At 39.4% G+C, this 24,278-nt stretch overlaps 1 protein-coding gene across 17 annotated transcripts in view; it reads left to right on the top strand.

Annotated features, from left to right (window-relative positions):
- Positions 1 to 24,278, top strand: part of FARS2 (phenylalanyl-tRNA synthetase 2, mitochondrial) — a 295,038-nt gene that overhangs the window by 69,260 nt on the left and 201,500 nt on the right. For 14 of the 17 annotated variants that reach the window (XR_010470290.1, XM_065052481.1, XM_065052482.1 and 11 more), the window contains 2 exons: positions 5,392 to 5,551; positions 13,693 to 13,824. Coding sequence is in view for 16 of the 17 variants with exons in the window: in XM_065052481.1 (XP_064908553.1) it covers positions 5,392 to 5,551; positions 13,693 to 13,824 (292 nt within the window). In the remaining variant the exon portion in view is untranslated. Of the gene's footprint in view, positions 1 to 5,279; positions 5,296 to 5,391; positions 5,552 to 13,692; positions 13,825 to 24,278 lie in introns of all 17 variants that reach the window. The other 3 variants (XM_065052483.1, XM_065052484.1, XM_065052485.1) reach the window with 2 other exon arrangements.

Genomic DNA, 24,278 nt, shown 5'->3' with positions numbered 1-24,278 from the left:
CCAGCAGTTGCTGTAGCTGCATTTTAAGCACATGGGGGCATGGGAAGTGGTGCAGGCTGCGTGCATTTGGTGAGACACCCAGCTCAATAAGCAGCGTGCATCACATCGGGTTTCAGGTGCTGCTGCCTCTGGGATGGTGGTTGAGATGCTGGTTGTGAGCAATTCATCAGTCCCAAGGAGCCTGAGGTGGAAATGCTGCCTCACTGGGGCCACCTTGTTAAAGGTGTAAAAAACTTACTGCCCTGGTTAAAGCCCCAAACCATTTAGGGACATGGTTTAGTGCTAGAGTTAGGTTGTGGTTGGACTGGATGATCCTGAGAGTCTCTTCCAACCAAAATGATTCTGTGTTCTACTTTGCTAGAGTATCCTGACGTGAATTTATTCCTCAAGTTTGAATGAGCGTTAGGAATAAAGGGCCTGGCTAGTTCAGGTGGAACTGACTTCACTCTCATGGAGTTGTGAACATTGTATTATTCACTGTTTTCTAAGTTGTGGTGCATAAATCATGCCATAATAAGTAGAGCTTCACTGGTCTGAGGATCCACATTGTATTTTGTTATTTTTAAGTTGAAAATCTGACAGGAAAGGGTATCAGAAGGTCTGTGAGATTTTCACAGTCGTCTATGGTCCGGAAAGTTTGGAAGCCACTAGTGCATCTTTTATTTCAAAGAGTTTCTAGAAAATAAATCTAGCAATGCTTTTCAGAATAAAGTAGTTAAATCTATTCAAGTCAGTATGTAAAATGCGCAGGGGAAAAAAAAAAAAAAGCAAATATTTACAAGGGTATTTGGGAAGTCCAGAGGGCTTAAAAATAAAGAAACTCCTATTACCACAGAAAGAGAAGTTTGGGTCCTATCATATATGTCTGGTTATAACTTATATCTGTGTAGCAATGTTGCTTTTTCTTTGCAGTTTCAAAGCGTATGTAAACTTTTCCCTTAAACATGGTGATGGTTTACTGTTTATTTTCAGGAAACACTTTGATTAGGTTAAAAAAATACAAACAGAAATAACTTTTCTTGCTGTAATTGGAGGACTGAAAACTGAAGGATCCAGAAATTAAGGTGACCACTCTGCAAGCCTTGTTACTTGTAGTGATTTTTGCCATTTCTCCCAAAACCAATGCTTATAGATATGCAGCAAAGAGCATTCTGTCATATGGATGATGGGCTCTGTATCTCTTTGGCACATGAAACTGCCTGGACGGGGTTGCAGGTTCACAAGTTTCATCCTCTTGGCAGCTGATTAGGTCTGGCATTAGGTTTCCTTTATGATGAGCCATCTTCAAGCGGCATCGTCTTCATCATTCCTGATCCATCAGTTGAGTGTTACAGCACACTAAAAATGTTGTGGAAATGGTTTGCTATTTGTGAGTGCATTTAGAGTTCAGCTCTTTGTTTATTTATAGGGATATTCATCAGGGCCAGAGAGTCAGAATGTATTTGATGTGGCGAGGTCGAGTGCTGCCGCATGCAGATCCTCATGTAGAGCTCGTCTTAAGTGCTGGTTTGTCTGTGAGTAAAGTACACAAACATTAGGTATTCATTATCTTAAGTGCTGGCGTATGGGTGACTGGCAGGAGGCATACATGAGTGCATTGTGGAAAGACAGGATTTAGTTACAGATCTTTCTGATCTGAAACCTACTATGAATGCAGTCCTGTAAAGAGACACTTAATCTTGGACAGAGTCCTAAGTGTATGGATAATGAAGTGATGTGAGATTAAAAAAAGTCTGTCAAGGGACTGAAGAAATGTTGAGGTCTGTGTGGAAGTCTCTCATGTGAGTTCTGCCTTCCATGCCAGGTTGAGAAATACTGGGAAGTGCTTTTAAAGGGGCATAGCACTGTTTGTATTTGTCCAGTTAAAGCCCAGTATCTTCTGGCCACTATGTGTTACCAAATTTGACTTTATTCTTATTATGAGCTGACTCGTGAGTAAATTTCATGCTGCATGGTAAGGTCACTTTGATTCCTTTCTGCCTTCTCCTTTGTAATACAGCATCAATCAGATATGTTAATAACTCCTGGTAATTATTATTTTTTTGGGACTTATGCATGACAACACAATATTCAGTGTTTTGCATACCTTCACTTAAAGAAAAAAAAGCTTGTTCTTACACTAGGCAGATACATGGGTGCTCAATATCTGCTTACAGGGAAGTTCTTTTCTAGTAGTAGTAATGACTGATCATATTCAATACAATAAGACAGGGCATTTTATTTTAGCCTACACTGAAGGAATAAGTCTACATGAAATTGTGATATCTTCAATGTGTCAGTGTTTTATGCAAGCCTCTTAGATTTTTTTTTCACCATTTCTTCAGATATGTGCTTGAGAAGAACTGATATGAAAAAGGAGCGACTGTAGGTAGTTCTTCATTTTATTCAAGCTTTGACTTTCCTGGCCTTATGTATATAGAAACATTAAAGTGTTTCTAATCCAAGACGTGTACTTAGCACAGTTCAATCATTGTAATAGTGAAACTGGTATATCAGTTTAAAGCTGTTCATATTGACATAGCAATGTCAGTGAACGGAAAGAAGGGAATAAATATTAATATAACTGTAAGGCATCTTTTTTCTCAGTATAACCCATCCACAGCTGTGCTGGAGTTTACATGAGCTGATGGAGCCTTTGTGGAGAATACCAAGGTGCCTCTCAATGCCTCACTGTAAGGGGGGACTGTCCTTTCCACTACCCTTCTTTTAGGGACTCGCCTATAAGGCTGCGATTTCGTGGCCTCTGCAAACTGGTGTAAATTCACACCTGTGCCAAAAGTCCCATGTGCCAGCACATCTCTTGTGCCACCAGTATGCTGATAATTGATTACCAAGCTGAGCTGTTTTCACCCCCTTCAGTTTCTTCCCTTCTCCTGCGTCACTTCTGACCCAGGTCCATGTCCCAGCCTGGCTCAGTGCACCACTGCACAGATACTTGTCCTGGCACGGGGAGGGAGATGGTGCGTATGGTAGGTTTGGCAGGATGAGGAGACAGACAGGTTAGACGGCTGCACTACGACTAAGTGTATTTACTCTAACGGTGCTTGCATGTATTTTAATGCCACATCTGATATAATCCACTAAAACAGAATTTTGCTTCAGGCAGTAATTGCAATATCAACATTTCAGAAATAATACAGTGGTAAGAAAAAGTACCTCTGTGTACTTGTTGATACAAATGCTGTATTTTAAAGGCAGCGTCCAGACTATCTGTTCCTTGCAATAGCCTGGGGAACCAGTTTTAAGCTGGGTGGTAAGGGGAAGAATGAGGGGGAAAAGGAAGAAGAGAGTTTCATGTCCTCAAATACTGCTGATGGGCAAAATAACAAATACATCTTCTAACGTGTAAATACAGAGTATTCTAGTCCAAAGGGGGAAAATCTCTGTGGCCTGAGGGGTGTTTCTGGCTTACTGAGGGTAGTCTTTTCAGTCAATAGAAAGGAAAAATACCTACCTGTAGAGAGTAGTTCAGAGCAGGAACCTAATTTAGCCACTCCAGGTTTCTGTGTGAGGAAGCCTGTGTCTGTCCATTAACCACCCAGTGAACCTAAGGCGATTACCCTCCCTAGGCTGACACTGGCCTCTGTGAATACCCCTTGACTTTCAAAACCACAAGTTGGATGGCTGGTCTGCCCCACTGACAGCAATTAGTGATGGGGTGGATATCATCTGGTTCTTCCAGCCAGTGCAGAAACATTGCCAGTAGGAAGAAGCGGGTTTAATCTTTCAAGTGAGCCCTTGAATAAAGAATCTGCTATTTAAAAGTGTAATACCTAGTTTTGTCAAGCTACTGCCTTTTGATTAGAAAGGGCATTTTTGTTGAAATGATGGATAATCGTTTTATTCAGTATTTCTCTGTCCCCTTTTTTATTTTGTATTTTTCTGCAGCACACTAAAGAGATTAACTTCAGAAGTGTTTTCTCAGTCTGCCAACCAAATCTCCTTCTGACTAGCAATGCAAAGTTAAATGCTACTGATGGGATTTTTTTTTTATTCTCTCAATCCATTATGCTGCTAGTTTGTGTGCTACCTAAACTCAGACTCCTTCCACATGCATTATGTCTATCTGAAATATGCTAGAAGCTAGTCTGAATTGTGCCCAGCATTTCTAGGCTACCAGAGATGCACTTGAACTTTCTTTAGAGCATTTAGTGCATTGAAGGCATCAAACAACTTCTGTGGGTGTCCGTGAGTTGTTAAGGCTACACACTGTTTGTGGCATCTCCTGAGTAAGAGATAGTTATGCTGGGAGGCTTAATGTGAAGAAAATCTCAATGCGTCTTTTCTCCCTCCATGTGCGCTTACTTGACTATGGGAAAGCGGAGGAGAAGGGGTAAGAAAGGGCACTAGAAACACTTTCACAATGAATTTTCCCTGTCCTCCAGACTTGAAAGAGTTGAGTTTTGTACAGCTTTAAGGATTTCCAATAAAAATTACCCTTTAGAGCGTAAAACTGCCTGCTTTCTCCCCAAGACACAGAGCCTCCGACGACATGGCTTAGTGAGAGTGTTTTATTGGTCTCTCTGAGGGGATGTAGATTTGCTGATATATCTGTCCAGGATCACCTGGCCAGAAACATATGGGATTGTACAGGAAACAGAAATCTTCAGCTTGCAGCAGATGTGGTGGGGAGCAGCCTCTGCATGAGGAGTGAGTCTGTCACATCTCACATACAGCCTGCCCCTGCACTTGGTGATTTGTCTGGAAACCCCAGACCAAGACGATGCATCCCTAAATTCCCCGTAGACTAAATTCCTGTACACAGAAAGGTGCTGTGTGTGGGAAACTGCAGGAGAATGGTAGTCCTTAAATGAACAAACTGTACCCAAGATTAATCAAATATAGGCAGCTTGAGGTCTCATTAAACTGCAAAGTTTTTTTGGTTGGTTTGTTGTTGTGGTGGGTTTTGTGGTGATTTTGTGTTTGTTTATTTGTTTGTTTGTTTGTTTAAGTTAATTTACAGCTTTTAAAAATTCATTTAGCAAAGGAAGTTGAAGATTTGGTAAATGCCATTGTGTGTTGTAGTTTTTAGGACACAATTTACATATATGGTATAGAGTACTTTGTTCTGCATGTTAACTTCCAAAGGAACAGAATCAGAAAAAAATTATCTGTTTCCTTTATAAATTAATATTTTCCTGTAGCTAATAATATTGTTTGAAAATATGGTACAGAAATAAAACAAATATTTTTTTAAATATTTCTGTTCTTGTAATGATTTATCTCTGTGTTTAGTGAACATAACTTGTATAAAATCAGTCTTTACATTTATTTTTCAGGGTGCAGATTTAGCAGGTAAGATTCCCACTTAAATCCGTAGAACTTCACTCTCTGTTTTCATTCAGAGAGTCACTGATGCAAAACACTGATGTTTTTTGTGGTTTGTTCTAGTTGTTCTCCAACATTAAAGATGGTGAAGGCTTACAGCTGTTTGAGCAAGGCCATCGCACTGCACACAAGCAAGAGTGCCACACCATGGAGGCAGTGAGGCTGGTGGAGTTCAACCTGAAGCAAGTGCTCACAAAGCTCATGACTCACATCTTTGGTGATGGTAGGTTCTTGCACCTTCTTTCCTAGACTGCTGATGTCTGTAGGCATCCAGACTTTTGGGAAACATCTTGCTGTATAATAAAAACAGGAGGCTTAGGTATGATGTTGACAGCTGGTATGCTGAAAGAGACACATGGGTTTTTTTCTAGTGAGACTTACAGTGATTTTAGGAGTTTTCATTCACAGAATCACAGAATCACAGAATGTTAGGGATTGGAAGGGATCTCGAAAGATCATCCAGTCCAATCCCCCTGCTGGAGCAGGAACACCTAGGTGAGACTACACAGGAAGGTGTCCAGGCAGGTTTTGAATGTCTCCAGAGTAGGAGACTCCACAGACCCCCTGGGCAGCCTGTTCCAGTGCTCTGTCACCCTCACTGAGAAGAAGTTTGTTCTCAAATTTAAGTGAAACCTCTTGTGTTCCAGTTTGAATTCATTACCCCTTGTCCTACTGTTTGTTGTTACCGAGAAGAGCCTGGCTCCATCCTCGTGACACTCACCCTTTATGTATTTGTAAACATCAATAAGGTCACCCCTCAGTCTCTTCTTCGCCAAGCTAAAGAGATGCAGCTCCCTCAGCCTTTCCTCATAAGGGTGATGCTCCACTCCCTTAATCATCTTCGTTGCCCTGTGCTGGACTCTCTCCAGCAGTTCCCTGTCCTTCTTGAACTGAGGGGCCCAGAACTGGACACAATATTCCAGATGTGGTCTCACCAGGTTCACATTCTTTACTCTTTCCATTTTTGTCTTAAGTTTGGTCAAAGTTCCACCCCAGCGTGTTTTAATGTCAGAGTAACTGGCTATTGATTGACCTTTCAGCTGTAACCTGTATTTATATGTAATTGTTCTTTAATGCTGTTATATATCCACACCTTATAAATTTATTGAGCACAGCCCAAGAGGCCATACACACTCCTCTCTTTGTTTTCCTAAATACTGGTGCACGGTGATTCAACACTACGTCGAATTGTCTGGGAGGGTGCAGGGGATGATCACTTGTCACACTGGCAGCATAGAGATGGACAGGAGAAGGGAAGGGGTATGTATGTGCCTGTGCTACTTTGCTGTGTACACACGCAAAGTGCTTTGGGGATTTCCCTTGTGCAAATAAATGAAACCTTGCAGCTGAGGGGAGATGATGTGTGCCAAGTTCACACCAAGCTGAAAAATAATTGTTGTTTGGTACTTGGAGTGGAATGAGGAAGGGTGATTGTTGTGGTTTAACCCCAGGTGACAACTAGAACCGTGTAGCTGCTCTTGGATCCCATTCCTCCCAAGTGGGTTGGGGGAGAAAATCGGAAAGGAAAAAAAACGTGTGGGTTGAGATAAGAACAGTTTAACATGAGATAAAAATAAGTGAAAATAGTAATAACAAGATGTACAAAATGAGTGATGTACAATGTGATTGCTCACCACTGTGACCCAGTAGCCCCATTCATTCCTGAGCAGCAATAATTACACCCTGGGTAAATGCAGATTATATACTGAGCATGATGTCACATGGTGTGGAATACCCCTTTGGACAGCTTGGGTCAGCTCTCCTGCCTTTGCTCCCTCCCAGCTTCTTGTGCACCTGGCACATGGGAAACTGAAAAGTCCTTGACTACCTGTCAACAAACAAACCATCAGTGTATTATCAACATTCTTCTCCTACTAAATCCAGAACACGGTGCTACAGTAATGAATGTCTGTGTATACAAATTAAATATCTTCTCCTTGGACATACCTCCTTTCAGTTTCAGGACCTGAATTTACAAATGGTCTGTGTCAAAATTGCTACATTAATGCTGTTTCCTGGCAATGAGGCTGCTCCTCTCAACTGATTCATTTTTCTGTTGAGGAAGCACTGGATAGTATCAGAATGCATAGGGTATGCTGGCTGCTTTCAAAGATCTTTTGAGATGGCCCCTGAATTTAAAACAGGAGTTCCAAGAGTGGATTGATAATGGTAGCAAGTCCTATATTTGACTGCTTGAATATTTTCTTGAAATTCTAAAGTTGAATTTACAGCAAGCAAAACTTTTTCCCGGTTTTTGTTCTGTTACTCCTGGAGAATTTTTTTTTTAAGTTCCTGAGTTCAGTTTTTCTCGTGGTTGTATTTTAGTTAACAGTGGCCTTTTGAAACATACAAAATTAGGATCAAAGTGAGTAATAGTAAGAAAGATATTTTTAGGTTAACCTCAGATGCTGAGGATGTTGTTTAAAGTGGGTACTTTCTAGGAGTTATAGGTGATATCTGAGACTGCAGTGGCATCCTTCTCTAACTGTTGACAGATGCTGCAGTTTAAGCTTCAGTACCTTAGCTATTGCTAGTTCTCCTGCAGTCCACACAGTAGCTAGAAAAACATTAAAAATATCTTCTTAAATGATTGTAAACCTACAGAGTGAAAGTAGGTGCTGTCTTCTTACTGTAGGGATTTTCTGTTTCTATGCCCCCAATATTTGCACTGAAATACAAAGACAAGATAGAGATAGGGATTTAAATTTAATTATCTCTCTTTTTCTTTTTCCCTTCCATTCATGGAAATGTGACACTCTTTCCCCTTCACCTTCTTGATCTTCTTGTAAGCTGTCAATACAAACAGGAAGGTAATATGCAAAGAAGCAAACTTCATGCTAGGCACTAGACATATGAGGTGGTTGCAGTGCAAGTGACCTGGGGCACACATAATTAAATTAAATTTGTCTTTTGACATCTTTTAACTTTCATTTTACTCTCTATTTTACACAACACTTCTGATTATTTTTTTTTGTCTCAACTCTTGTAGCTTAAACTTTAAAATGTATTTTACTGCATTTATTGCTCTTGGAAAAAAAAATCTGTATTTTCCTTCTTGTGGATATTTCATAAGGCCTCATGTTCTGTTAAAAGCAAAAATTTCATTCCTTTTCATTCCTCACATCAGTTGTATTCTTTACAGCCTCTGCTGTCAGCAGAATATTGCAGTGAAGTTGCACATCTTTTCTAGCAGGAGAGAGTGATCATAGCTGCAGTAAGCTACTGAAATGTTGCATTGCTATACAGTCAACTGTTATTCATAGGGAGATTGTTTGGATTGCAGGTTAAGTCCACCATGAATGCACGGACATGCCATTTAGTTTTGCATGAAGTAGCTTAGGCCTGAAGTCCTAGACTTGGCTAGCCCTGCTTCCGCAGTGCTTCTCTGTGAATTGACCAGATCAGGCTGATGACAGATTGTTTTTTTGATTTTTGATTTTTTTTTTTTTTTTTTTAATTCAGGTATGTATTGCACAAGATTAAGTTTACATAATATTTAATGAGCCAGTTTTGCTTTACCAGACTTATCCCCACACTATCTGGATACTTTACATGCCAGTAAACGACATAACAAAAATTACCTGGAGATCGCTAGGTTGTCACAAGGAAGGTCAAAGATTTTGTAAAAATATGCACCTACATTTATTCCTAAGGTTTGTGTTTCTATTTCCTTCTGGATTTGCCAATGGGTAAAGGAACAATGAATATTAGAAGTGGGAAAAAGATCTGGAGCATTCAATACATTGTTTTAAATACTTGACAGAGCAAGACAGTTCTTTCAATGACATTTTCTAGTGGTCTGCCATGTCTGATTTTGCATTCTACAAGTGATGGTCTTTCTGTTCCTTTCGTGAGTTCTTACTGTCAAGAAGCTATTTCTGATACTACGCCTAGAGATTGCCTCTCTTAATTTTCTTGTATTACTGCCAGATGTGGTGCATACTCTTTAAAACCCCCTAATCAATTACCTTCCATCTCCACATGCAGATATGTCAGTGTAGGATGTCTGTTCTGTCTTGTTTTAGTTACCTAGGAACCAGGCTTTACAAGGCTAGTTAGCCTAGGGTTCCTGAGAAAGATGGTCAGTCCGACTCCACTTCTCTCTCTCAGCCCTTCTGTAGCTTGCCAGAAGCTTTCTGCACCCTGAGAGATTCGGAAATAATTTTACTATAGCAAATAGAAAAAAAGTGTGCTGGTTCTGCAGTTCGTTTCTTTTACATTAATGGTCCAAAATTCACTGCTGTCCCATGTTTATCTGCCCAGTTTGTAGCCACTGGTAAGAGAAGGCAGGAGGGTGAGTAAAGCCGTGCTTTAACTGATGCTTCTGCCTCTGCTGGTTCTCACTGAGCAGACACTGTACGTCTTTTCAATTAAACACGTTGTTCTGTCTTTCTTCTTCTTAACTCTGTTGTACTGATACCTCTTTTGAGTGCATGGCCATCTATGAGAGTAAGGAGTTAAAAAAAAAAGGTAATAATTTATTGAGGACATAATGGTCTGGCTAATAACAATGCGAGCTAACATAGGTCTATGGACAGCAGCTCCTGTCTGCTGCAAGATGAATTAGCTGAAGCAATGAGGTGCAGAGCACTTAAAAATCAACACACCCCTCAAGTGGCCACGACTTGATACCTTCTGTGCTCCCCAGCACCCCCTGCGCCCTTCTCCTTTTTCTTCCATAGACTCCTTCTCTAAAAATAATCCTCACAGTAACAAAGAGAATTTCTGGTCAGCGAGGACCATCTGGGTCTCAGTCTTTGTTGCTTCTGTGTTGTAGCAGAGCAATAGGCTGCTTTAATGTGTTTTTTTTTTCTTTCTTTCTTTTTTAGTACCCTTGGTCAAGCCTTTTTCATTATGAGACTCAATTAGGCTAGCACTGGCAGATACTTGTTTAGCTTAATATCTGATAACACCGTTACTTTTAAATGGAAGCTATGATCAATTCCTTACCTGGATTCAGTACTCAGAAATAACAATAGCTATTCACTTTTTCCTTACTCATTGGAGATGTGACATGTAAGTTACTAATACACATGTACCCACTGGAAGGACTCCTGTGAACCCTGTGAAATGAGCAGGTGTCCTTCGCTAATATAAATCATCTCTTTGAACAAGGGAAATTACTGAGTTTGTATCTAGTGATCAGTCCTAGGGCAGATTCAGCCTTGTGCTCTTTTATGTGCCCCTGTGTTTTAAGACAGTTATGCATCTCTTGGACTCCTAACATTTCTAGAAAAGTTCATTTTTGCCAGCATTTCGTAGGCTGTGTGTGAAGAAATAAATTAGGAGTAATCAGGTAAATTCTATAGTATTACAGAAAGCCTAATCTTTGTAATCCTTTTAAGTCTTCAGTAGTTTAATTTGCTGAGTGTGAGCAATGCCCTTTATTCCTTGGGAATATATTGAGCTCCAAGACAATATTTTGTATCTGAATAATAAATGTACCCATTTATTCTGTGACAATCTATAGAAATGAAGTTAGAAGGCTTAATCTTGCCAAAGGCTGAGCATCCTCTACTTTTTCGTAAAGTCTTCCAGAGCCGAAAGTCAGAAAGAACAGTTGGATGTAAACCACAGAGGTATTCCCAGTTGTCCTGGCTGTTGTATGAATAAAATTATTGTGGTATATGGGATTAACTATTAATTTAGAGAACAGAATGAAGGGGAGAGTTGTTTCTTCATTGTGATTTATTTTTAAGTCAGATTTTTGTCTGTCATCTTATTTGCATTTAAAACAAATGCCTCTTAAGTACTAATGTGCATTAAAATTCAAAATTTAAAAAAGCTTTAAATTCTTTTTTTTACCCTTTAAAAGTTATTTTAATTAAGAACAAAAAGCAAAGAAACCCTTTCCCCCTCCTCCCCGAGCTTCATTTTGAAGTAATCAGTGGATTAAAAAGATACCATTAACTGAATGTTGTTACCGAACATGAAACTACATGAATATTCAATGTCATTCTTGCTGCAGTTGCAAATTTTGCAAGCTAAATGAAGATATTTAATATGTGCATGGCTTTACAGTGAATGCAGAACTGTACAGCTTTGGGATTAAAAATGCATTCGTACCAAGATTGGGAAATAAAAAAATGTTTTCTGCACACAATACTGTTGTATGCATGTTACTTTTTTTTATCTATGTAATTTTTTAAAATGTTATGTAGATAAAAAAAACAATGAAGTGATTCCTGTAAGTCACAGTACTGTTATGAGTGATAATGGCTAATACTTCCATTACTCTGAGTACTGTGTGTAAAATTGTCAAAATACTTTTTTTATCATTAATATAACTTTCTGAGATTGATTTTCAAGAGGAAAAAGAAAATCTAGAGTTACCAACGTGTTTGTTTTGAAACCTGCCTCTCCTTTTGAAAGATCATAGTATCCAGAGAAGTTCTCTTTCTCTATTAGATGTTTTATGTTTTGGCTATGTATATGTGCTCTTGTTGTAACTTATTATTTCTGTTTCTGTAGCCACATTCAATGTTTCAGAAGTAATCAAAGAAACTGTAATCCTTGAGGCTACAGAAAACATTTTAATTTGAAAAAGCTCTCAATATAAATCGTGCCATTTCATGTTTTAAGTTCCTTTTATGAAACAAAACCAAAAAACCTGAAAATCAAACCAGTTGCCATCATCCAAACAACCTTTGCTGTGCCCCTTATTTTCAACACTGGACCTGCCTGGTTGTTAATGATCCTAATGCTCATTAGCATTTGGCTCAACTGAAGTGAAAACTGGGCTTGGGGTTAAAGCATTAGCCCACAGGATTCACAGTTCAATTTTCCTCCGAGTTTTTATAGTTCATTTTTCTGAGACTTTTTTTTTTCCCTAACAGAAAAAAAAAAAAATATTTTGTGTAGATGATAACAAGAACTAAAACTCATCAAATATAATCCTGACTTGTATCAGCAATAGTGTGGTCAGCAGGACTAGGGAAGCGATTGTCCCCCTGTACTCGGCACTGCTGAGGCCCCACCTTGAATCCTGAGTTCAGTTTTGGGCCCGTCATCATAAGAAAGACATTGAGGTGCTGGAGAGAGTGCAGAGGAGGGTGACAAAGCTGGTGAGGGGTCTGGAGCACAAGTCTGATGAGGAGCGGCCGAGGGAACTGGGGCTGTTCAGCCTGGAGAAAAGGAGGCTGAGGGGAGACCTGATCGCTGTCTACAGCTACCTGACAGGAGGTTGTAGCATGGAGGGGGTTGGTCCCTCCTCCCAAGTAGCAAGTGACAGGACAAGAGGAAATGGCCTCAGATTGTCCCAGGGGAGGTTTAGATCGGATATTAGGAAAAAATTCTTCACAGAAAGGGCTGTCAGGCATTGGAACAGGCTGCCCAGGGAAGTGGTTGAGTCACCATCCCTGGAGGTGTTTAAAAGACATATAAATGATGTTCTTAGGGATATGCTTTAGTGCCAGAGTTAGGTTATGTTTGGACTCAATGATCCTGGGGATCTCTTCCAACCAAAATGATTCTATGATAATAACAAGGGCTTTGACAACACCCCCTTTATCCACGGCCCTGTAGACCTTGTCCTCTTCTGGCTCCGCTGCTCTGAGGTGCCGGGGGTCTCCTTGCTCTGCTCAGGGGCACCCGCAGAGGTGCTGGGCTGGGGAGGAGGGAGAGTTACCCAGGGACACCTTCCTCTTACCCTTCACGTCCACACAAAAGTTAAACTCTTGTCTCCTGGATCCAGAGTACTCCATGTGTGTTGGTCTATAGCAAACCTTAATAATGTATGAACAACTCTGTGTATCACAGAATCACAGAATGGTTGGGGTTGTAAGGGAGCTCTGGAGATCACCTAGTCCAACCCACCTGCTAAAGCAGTTTCTATATATATTTATATTTGTTTGTTCCAATATCTATTTTTAACTTTCTTATTTAAACACATAAAGAAAGAATAGCTCTGTGTTTTAAGTAGGTTCTGATGAAAAAAAAGTAGCTAGCTGATCTGCATGATACTAAGTAAAAAGTAAAGACTTAATTTTTCCTGTGAGGAAAAAAATCCCTTTTCCTGGTACAAAGAATAACGAAATTACTGACTTTCCCATGATCTTGGCCCGTTTTTGTGCGATGTCAGGTGGTTGCTAGAGTTAGACAAATGATTGATTTGGTTTCAAAGGGTGCTTGAATTGCACAAAGTGTTTTTCATATTAGAAAAGACACGATCATTTTTTTCCACAAGTTTTAAGATTTATCACCTTACGCAAGTGTTGTAAATTAGTTTTTTTGCTATTTATTTTCTGTGGATTGCTGTAATTGATGTCATTAGTTGAAGGGCAAGTTTTACAGATGATTGGAGGGATGGCCTTTTAAGCATGGAGCATTGTTTGTTTGTTTTTGTCTTGTTAAACCCTGCTACAGGACTGCAAGTCAGATGGGTAGACTGCTACTTCCCATTTACTCACCCTTCCTTTGAGATGGAGATCAACTTCCAAGGAGAATGGCTGGAGGTCCTGGGCTGCGGGGTCATGGAGCAACAGCTAGTTAACTCAGGTACTGAAATTCCTTTACTTCATTGACATCTCTATTAGCAAACACTTCCAGCACAATCAGCTTCACAGTCTGAGGTGGCCCCTTCTCCCCTGGTGCGAGAAGACATCTCTGTTCCTGGCTGCCACCACAAATAGTTCTCTGGTGGAGCGCAGCCCTTGCATGCTGTGATTTGAGTGTAGGAATTGAGCGATCTGGAGCGCGTAAACAGAAAGCTTGCCTTTTATTTTGTGCGGTGAGGAGACAGACGGATGCCAGCTTTAAAAGAGAAGCTGACGGATTAGAGTGTGCGGTTATTTTTCTCTTCCAAGAGATGTCAAGTGCATTCATAGTTATGATTAAAAAGTATCGTAAGCAAATGGCATCCCGTAATATTTGGAATACCAGAGTGCCCCTGTATTTCTAAAGTGTATAAAGAGGAATGTGACGTCTTTCATATTGCTGTTTGGTTGCTGAGTGAATGGTAAGTTGCTTTTTAGTTTGGTTTTGTTTCTTTTCTCCTCAGGTTAATTCTTTATGAGGTGGTAGACTGCATTAAAAGCAACATTATTTGTTTTAATTGAAATTATTACAGAACAATGTCACCTGATGGTTTTGCTTTCTGAAACTTACACGTAAATACAAAGGAAGGTGAAGATAAATTGATGGGGTTTTTTTCTCATTATTAATATAGAGAGAATTTTACATGTTTGTTTTTTATAAGCTGAGAACAGACAATTCTTTGTAAGCGCAGGGCAGACTGCACGTGCTCAGACCTCTGTCATTCAGTGTTTTCCAGTACTATTTATTAGGTATGGGAGCCTTTTGGAATTGATCTGTTTAATTCTCACAAGTGTACTTTCAGATAATCCAGTTATAATCCGTTGATTTTTTTTGCAGTTGTTTTCCTAAACTATTGTTGTATTTTCATGTACTCAAAGTTCTTTCTATTGAAGTCCAAGTATGGTAAATATGAATGGCTTAATTTTGGCCCCAGTTACTTGGCACCGATTGTTTTCCTCTAAGTTTGCATGTATTTTAATGTGATCATTTTCCTCTTAAAAAGATAAATCCTCTTCCAGAGTTTCTCCCCAATAGGTTAATGGTTTATACTAGTGTCCTTTCTCAGGTTATTATGTTTGTGGTGTGGTAAAGAGAGTAATACAGCTTCTGATCAGCCTCAGAAGTTAGAGACTACTGTGCAATATTATTTCTGTCAGAGGTAACACACCTAGTCCCCAAGCGGTCTTGAAAAATTTATGTTGCTCAATTCTTAATGTTTACGTTCATTTAATATGTGTGAGAAAACTTGAACTATGGCCTCAAAACAATTACTGTATATATTTGTTTATGTATGAGAATGTATGTGCATGAAACACCAATAGTTTCTACAATGGTCAGTGTTTTCAGTTTACGCTGCTTCAGGTCTTTTTCACCTTTCTGAATTATAGTCTTCAAAATTATATCCCTTCTACACCAAAACACCCCCAACTATTTATTGTAATTCTAATCTTGCAAGAACTCATGGATTTAGTAACTCAAGTCTAGCTTTTGAATCACTTTTAGACTTGTATAATTAAAACAAACAAAAATAGGTGTTATTTCATTTTATTAGCAAGATATTTTTAAAGGGTGCTAACTGAGTTGTGGAAGCGCCAATAATTTTTCACTTCGTTTACAGAGAATTGCACTTTATGTAGCCACCGTTTTGTTTTTCTGCTCTCTTCAGTAGCTCTGCAAAAACACTTGGCTACAAAAGCTGAGGCTAATGTATCTCAACATGGAATCTGTTCACCACTAGTGAAGAAGAAAGTGTAGCTAATAATTATGGTAGCTAAGGATTAGCTTGTTTGGTTTAAAGTAACAATGAGGACAAGGTAGTTCACATTTTAATCAAGGTATGGAGTCAAACATCAGTCTTCCCGGGCTACTGTTGCTCAGAGTGTTCTCTTTGTTAGTCATCTTTTGTAACGATTTAAAACCCAGTAGGGTCCTGGCATGCCAACTTGGATCTGTTTATGCTGAAGCCAAATTTGCTATTACTAACCCATAGAGTGTGTCATGGCAGCAAGCTGCTTTCGCCCCATATTGAAAATCCACAAGTCTGGAAAGGAGATTCTCCATGGGGGAGGATGAGGGTTGAAACTTTTCTTTTCTAGCTCCATCTTTTTTTTGCGAGCAGAACTGCCGTGCCTTCCAAAGCCATCCCACATTCGAACAGCAATAGTTTTTTAACAGGTTTTGTTTGTTTGTTTGTTTTTTACTTTTAGAATATCGTTAATACCTCCAGTATCCACAATCAATGGACATTACTTACCCTGGTCCCATGCCCCTAAATTTGTTTGAAACACCAAAGTTTCAGTTTTAAAGGCTTCCGTTTTAAACCAGTGCAGAACAGCAAGGAATAGGAACTTAATTCAACCCTGTGAGGGAGGCTTGTGTCTTTGTTCCTTTTGTTCCAAATACTGCTTGTTCATCTTCATAGGAGGCAGTGTTATTTTCGGTCAATGGACATTTCCAGGCAAAAGTAATTGAGGTGAACTACTCAGAAAAAAATACTAAGGTTTTTTTTTCTGTTTTGTTTTGTTTTGTTTTGTTTTTAATCCCTACAATTTGTTTACTGATAGTGAAATTCCTTAGCTACTGCTAAGTATCCCATTGCCCAACGTGAAACCATCTAACCTCAGAACACTGGTTCCCACCACAGACCTGTGCCCTCTGATGAGGCAGTAAGTAATGCCACCTAAACCCAGACGCTCTTGTCTGTCTTCTTTACCAGATGTCTAGATGAGGCACTACAGGCTTCCCATTCTTGTCTCAATCTCTTCAAGGGCTCTACCAGAAAACAACTTGGTAGGACTGAATGAAAAGGAGAAATCTTACAAATTTTTTGGCTGGCTAAGCTGGTACTGAAGAAATATTTCACTCGTGGTGTGCCAGTTCACCAGACAAATACAGAAAGATCTTTTCAGGGTGTACTGCACAGCTTACGTGTTAAAAACTGGAGAAGAAACTGATGAGTCTGTAGAAATTGTTGGGGTTTTTTTTTACACAGTCTATAACATTTCTAGTATTTTTTGTTTTATAGGGATTTTTTGCTTGATAGTGACTATTAAAATATGTATTTCTGAAACGTAATGTTTTCTGGCAGGCATTGCTTTTCCTTCCATAAGACAAGATTTTTCCTGAGGGAAAAGAAGAGAGCTTTTACCTTCAAAAGGCTGAAGTCCCTTTGTTTTGTGTGTTATTGGTTGAATACAAAAGACTGGTTTGTGAGGCAATCAGAAATGATCACTCAAAGCAGAAATTGGGTGTGCCTGGTTATCTATGATGGGTATAATTTGAACAGCCAGGATGCTTTAGCACACATTTTTTTTTCATGAAGAACTAAAATAGGAGAGGCAGTAGAACAAAGCAGCACTTTTTGTTGCAACTTTATTGTGCATGGACTTCCCTAGTGCTCTATCTCAACCTTGAAATGTCACATTCTGAAAATGTTAAACCAGATGAGGATTTGCCCAGGGAGGGACAGATAGCCCCATTTTCAGTCATTCACTTGGTAGTGGAGATGATCCAGTCTTCTGAACCATTCACATTTTCTGCATTAACACCAAACAAGGTTTCTGTTCTCTTGATGTGTGGATGAGCAAATAAGAATTGATAAAGGCCAATCCAGTCCAATCCAAAGAACTGATAATAGCCAATCCTGCTATTGAGTATTTTTTAAGAGTTGTTTGCATTCAGGAAGGTATTCTGCTGCTACTAACAACGTAGAGAATACGATGTTATTTACTACCAGTGATAGTTGCTGTTTTTAAAAGAAAAACAAACCCTATGACAGTGTTTTTATATAATTGTTGAAATAAAATGCACTACTGCAAAGATGCACTATATTGTAAGGAATGATGTTACATATCCCCCTAAGGCTGATCATGCTAAACTAGAGCAATTATTTGTTATAATCTGAACAAGGAAGATCACTATTATAATCCATGTTCAATAAGAAGTATAAAATCTTATTGTAGTTTTTAACGTTCTGGTTTTGTTTGCTTTGTTTTTAATCTTAAAATGTGTCTGAATAAATTACTTTAATCAGAATGTTATATATGAATTTTGATGTAAAGAAGAGATATTTTTATTCTGGTTAACACTGGAAAAATATAGAAACTCTATGATATAGAGGCAAGTGCTCTCACTTCTAGGTCCGTGATGAGGATACAAGGAAATTTTGTGGTTCGGTAGAGCCAGTATCAATTAACAGCATGTAAGGTATTTGTTTTGGTGCTTTGAGAGTTTGTTATCCAAGATTTGCAAAGCTGGTGTTCATTGGTAGGTGCCGAAGTTCCCTGGTCTGTGTGAGTTATATGATTCAAACCTTTGAATACAGGACATTGCTTACTCAAGGGCTGTGATCATATAGTGTTGCTTAGTACTTGTGAAATTGGAAGCAGTTGCGGTGTGATCCTTTTCTGACTGAAATCAATGGCAATGTTCTCAGTGCTCAGTGTTGCGGAATATGTTGGCTGGGGACGGAAGTGAGAAAATTGGACTAAAGTTTACCTCAAAACCAAGAGTCTGTAAACCCCAATCATTTAAAAACAAACCAAAACCCCAAACAAACAACCCCTCCTCCCCCCCCAAAAAACAGCAAACAGAAACAAAATTTGAAAAAAAAGAACAAAATGACCCAACTACAACAAAAAAACCCCTATGAAACACAATTCCATTATTTTTTTGTTAAGATTTCTCATGAGTTTTTGAACTCCTGAGGCATGCAAGAAAATAACCTAAGGGTGGCACACTAGATCAAACCAAAGTCTGGGACATCCCTGTATCGTGATGGCAATCCCAAGCCGGTGCCTAGAGAAGAGTAGAACAGGCATGGGTGTGCTGATCCTTCCCTGATATGCTCCTGCAACTGAGCGTTTCCTGAGCTGAAAATGGTGTGTTTTGTTTTTGGTAGACGTTGTGGAATTTTCTGCCATTCAGTTGTTGAATTGTTTTTTTGATTCCCAGTGAATCTTTACTATCTGCAGTGTCTTGTAGCAGGAAATTTCATAACCTGCATGGAGAATCACTTCCTTTTTGTTTTGACCAACAAGTCAGAGTTACAATTGGAGCTCCTTTTCTCTCATGTGAGAAGAGACAGCAAGTAGCTGTTTCTTTTTCCTTGTTTAAGCCACTCAGGATTTGTTTAGATCTCAGTCGTAACTCTCACCACTGAAATCTTTGCCGGCCAAAGGGTCCTGGTCATATAGTGGCTCCCTGTGTGGAAGCGGATCCATACGTTCTGATAGTCGTGATCACTCCTTCCTGCATCTTCTCCAGTTTTCTGCTGTAGGTCAATAGGTAATATTCAGGCCATGGGCATACGGTGATTTTGTACGCTGTCATAAAGACTTTGCCTTCTCTTTTCTGATAATTCTTAATATTAATTTTGCCATGTTGGCCCTTAATCAGCCTGGAGTTGAAACACGAAGGGAGGTTCTGGTAGGACACCTGCTGGAGATGATTGCTTTTGATCACTGGCCGGTGGTTTGAAATGTCCTGGCTCACAGGTTGCCATTCCGCTTGGGGTAGGAGCTCAGGTTGAGGTCTCATTTCCTAAGATGATGGGTTGTGAAGGCAGCTGTATTTAGGCCACCAGTTAGAGGAGTTAGTAAGACTTTCCTACTATATATAGACTTTTCTACCTTCCTCATCAGAAAGCAGCATTGATATTTGCAGTCTTGAGTTTTTTTTTTACTTGTCAGCTTGAATGTAGTAGGTGGTGGTGTAGGAGTTTGAAGGGGAAATATCAGTTTTCCAGCATGAATAGTAGGGGATTGTCATGGTATTAGCAAGGAAAGGAGCAGGCACTGGGCTTTCAGTAAGGCTATAGAAGGAAATTTTGTCAACAGTTTGCATACAATTATAGTTTTAAAAGTTGCTGGGCAGCCTTTGTTTTCCAGTTGTGTGTGATATCCTGAATTTATAGCAAAGGTAGTTTTCCTAGTACTGTATTTCTTGTTAATTTTGTATGTGCTTCTAATAAAGAAAAAAACTGCTAACCTTGTCTAAGTATCTTCATGAATACTGTTAAACACAATCAAAGCATTTTGTCATAACTTCTGCAAATCATTGCTTTTGTTTTAGAAGGTGGAAGCTTATTTGTCATGAGTGTACACTTCTTGTTGAAACTTGATTCTTGCAGTGTAAGTCTTTCCCATTTGGAAGCCCTTTTACAGTTCAGTTGCAGGACCTATTTCCAAAATTTAAATAGTACTTGGCCCAGAGCTGCCACCTTCAGCCAAATATAAGTCTTAACACATAGAACTTGTTTGGCTTCAGTGCTTCAGTAAATAAATCTTTCTTTACTCATTTATTGAAGATCATCAAAATTGCTGCCTGACGGGAAGTAACTGTTTTAAGTTCTTAATCTGTCCACTCCTTTTTGTTTTGTTTTTGGCAAAAGGATTATCAGTTAGGACAATTCTCCGTGGGCACCAGATTAGTAGCTAATAGAAAAATTATGTCAATGTTACCTTGCAGACACAGGACTTTTTTTTTTTTTTTTTTTTTGTTTATGAATATGTTCTTAAATCAAATTTTAGTTATGGGTGAGCTAGCTTCATATATCAAGCAGTAGGGGTTTTTTGGGGGAAGGGGAAACTTAATATCTTTCATCTAGCAGGTTTTTTTCCTGCTCAGCTCTTGCCTGGTAAATTACATTAAAATGTTGCAGCAGATGGTGCATGTGGCTTAAGTAGTATGCAGACCCATGTTCTGTCTACGCTAACAGGTCTCTGTGGGGACCTTGAAATAGTTAACGCTCTATGTGTCTATATGGATATAGTGTATAAGGGTAAATATAATGCATTTAAAATACATCCCTGCGACTCTTCAAGGTGAAATTAAAGTTACTGGAGTATTGGTGTCCTGAGCACCTGGGGACTCCTGAGAACACGCGGTAAAGCTGTTGGATGGGCTGGTACATCCCACATCATTCAAGTCCGCTGCGTAGGCTGCACAGCTCCCCATCGCAAACCTCTCAAGGGTTAAACTCTGTTCGTTTTAGGTCTCCTGTATGACCACATCACCTCAGCACCTTGGCGTCTCCCAGCCTTTCCTGTGCTTATTCCACTAAGGGTGTTACGAGAGAGAAGTGTTGTCAGTCCTCTTTTAGGGACTGGAACCAAAGTGCACAGGAGACTGACACACACACACACACCGCAAAGACTTCAGCTGCCTCAGTTTAAGTCAGCTCTCCTACAATCCTTATATACTTGGCAGAGAAAGAAGGTCTTCCAGTGTATTTTGGATGTATGGAGCTTCTTTTCTGGATCAGTCTGCCTTGCAGCCTCTTTCTATGGCTGGCTGCAGGGGGAGCCTGGTCTCCTAATTTAGGCAGGCACCTGAAGTGGATATCCCACAAAGAGACAATGTCTCAGAGTAAATGAAATTAATGGAAAATTAGGAAGCATCTGAGTTTGAGTGACTCCCCAAGTGTCACAGAAAGTGCCTGTGGCAGAAACTGGACTTGAATCCAATCTTAGCCCCTGGGCCACCTTTTTCTCAGTTCATCCTAGTGAGCTACATTTGCACATACATACATAAAAATATATGTGTGTGTATCTGTGTAAAAATAAACACAGAGTGAGACCGATAAGACAAATCAGTGACCAAATAAATATTGAGCGAGACAAATTTGGCCTATTTTGATTTTTGTGTGTGTGTGGTTTTCTCCATACACCGTCCCCCAGTGTAAACAGAAAAACTCATTGTCACAGCTGGCTAATTTGAGAGACAATGTTGAGCTGGCAGCAACTGAAATTTTGCTTTGGCCAGTCAAACATTGATCTAGTGTGAAGTTATGGGCTTTTAGAGAAAGATATGATTGAATTTTTATCAGTATTCTGCAGCATTTCATATAGATACCCACAAATGTAAGTACATGGCACATCCAGAGAAGTGTGTACCTAAGACAATGCTGACCTGTTTAAAAGGGAGTAAGTGATAGGTCAGTGGACCTGATTTTCACTAAAATTCCATGGTGATCCATACAAGGAGAGGAGTTGTGTTTGTAGTCATCTGAGTGGCTACCAACAAAACAGTTAAGCATGTGCTTGGCTTTTAGCCTTTGAATAATTAATATAAAGGCCCAGATATGTAAGTTGAGGGATGTGTGAGGCATTTAACTTTCTGTAGTTGACTACCACATCACTTGGCTGTAAAGGTATCTCCCATAGCCAGTGACAGCATAAATGTCAGCTGCTTTCTCATAATCTTCAAACTAACAATTACTGTGAGCCTCCGTCATGATTGCAAACCTAAGTGATGGTTTGCTTGATGTCACAGTCTAGGAAAGGGAATAGATACAGCACCACTATGTATTACACATGAGCTGGGCCATAGCTTGTGCTTTAAGTTTTAGCAGGATTAGGTCTGGACTTGTAGAACTTTAGAGGTTCAAGTTTCTAAAAAGCATGTATTTTTAAATTAGGATGACTCTTACATAAGAAAGCTATTCCTTCTGTCTCCTTTCATCTGACTCACAGAAGAAATTGGAGAGAGTTTATTTCCTGATTTTTAGATGAAGATTGCCTTTTGAGTTTGAGTTTGTTTTAGTTTCTTTTGAACTGTCTGGAAGTAAGTCTTGGCCTTGCCTTGATAAGTAAACTAAAACACACAAGTTAGTTGCACAGAAGTGATGCTCCAGTCAGTCAAAGGGAGCATTGTCTTATTTGTTATTTGTTCTGTTAGTGATGGCTACACCACCAAGTTTGATCTGTGTTATGAAGTTGTACTTTTCCCTCAGCCTTCTCTTTTCCTCGTTGAGAAAATTTGCCAGTTATCTCCAACTTAATTTACAGCTCTATTTTTTAAACTGTTTTTTCCTCAAGTTTTTCATCCAGAAGGAACCCATAAAATTTTTGAAATGCTGCTTTCTGTGATTTTATTACCTTTGACAGATTCATTATGTATGTTAGTGTTCTTCAACAGAATTAATAGAAGCTTACCCCCAATCTGTATGTGTTTGTGTAGAATGAACAACTACAATATTCCGTTTTATGACAATTCTGTTATGCCTGTTTCTGGGAAATGCGTTATGCATTTACAGGGTTGTTTGTGGTTTTTTTGTGGGAGACTAAGTATAGGATTGAATCTTGAAGTAAATAGTTATTATGGAACTTGGATGGCCGTTTGAGTTTGTGGCTGCGTATGATTTTGCCGTCCGAGTAGTACTGTTGATGCATTTAGAGGATAATTTCCCTTTCATGGTGCAAGACTACATTTTTAGTTGGAATTTATGTTCCTTATCTGTACTATTTAGGAAACTACTTTGTCTTCATGCTTCATTTTCTCCTGCACAAAAAGGTCTGTGAAAAAGGGTTAAGTCAGGCTAACACTAACCTTGAAAGCAGCAAAAGCGGTTATTTGACTGACTGGTGTGTGGTATGTCTTTCCATGCAGCAAATGAAAGCTTCTCCTGGCATACGTGAGGCTGATTTTAGTCCATTTGGGATCTAAAACTGAAAAAAATAGGAGAATGCACAGTTGCATCTTCCAAAGTTTCTATTGCCTTTGAAGCAGTTTGCCCTTGTGTGTGTATTGCCTCTCCTTACCTTTAGGGTTTTTTTTAATCAAAAGTAAATTAAAGGTTTAGTAATTCACTATGATTTGTCTCCTTGGGATCCAGCAGGAGGACCAGAATACCACACACAAGAGAAGGCTGAATAATGATGGATGTAGTTTATTAAGCAGCTCCCAAGTAAAAGAAAGTGCTATTCTCAAAAACCTTAAAAAGCAACGATTTATAGCACAGAGAAGGTGTTTCCCTTGGCTTTATTTATGCAAATGAAAATACAGCTAAATAATACTATTGAATTACTACACTGTTATGTGATGAATGCTGAATATTTTTAATCAGCAAGGAGTTGCTCCAGTGAGCCTAACATAATTCCTCATCGGGCTAGGATACCCTGCGGGTTTTTTTGTTGCATTGCAATATTCATTTTTGTGGTTCCCAGGACATTTATCAGGACTACACAGCTGAGGGCGGAGAAGGGATTTTACAGGCATGTCTCTAACTGTTCCTGGCTTTGCTACATGAAGCTCAGTTGAGATAGTTTCAGTTCAGCTGAGGTTAGATCAAGCATTTTTGGAAGTATTTATCTTTTCATTAGATTGCAAATACAAACCTGATTTCTTATTTCTGAGGGGGAGGATTTGGTTGGGATTTTTCAGTTGTGAATCATGGAATTGTTTGGGTTGGAAGGGACCTTCAAAGGTCATCTAGTCCAAACCCCCTGTCATGAGCAGGGACATCTTCAACTAGATCAGGTTGCCCAGAGCCCCGTCCAGCCTGTTCTGAAATGTCTTCAGGGATGGGGCATCTACCACCTCTCTGGGCAACCTGGGCCAGTGTTTTACCACCTTCATTGTAAAAAGCTTCTTCCTCAGGTCTAACCTGAATCTCCCCTCCTTCAGTTTAAAAC

Source organism: Columba livia, chromosome 2 (assembly GCF_036013475.1).
Source record: "Columba livia isolate bColLiv1 breed racing homer chromosome 2, bColLiv1.pat.W.v2, whole genome shotgun sequence".
Classification (NCBI taxonomy): domain Eukaryota; kingdom Metazoa; phylum Chordata; class Aves; order Columbiformes; family Columbidae; genus Columba; species Columba livia.
Note: the sequence above shows the minus strand (reverse complement) of the source record. Positions and strands in the feature narration are given on the sequence as shown.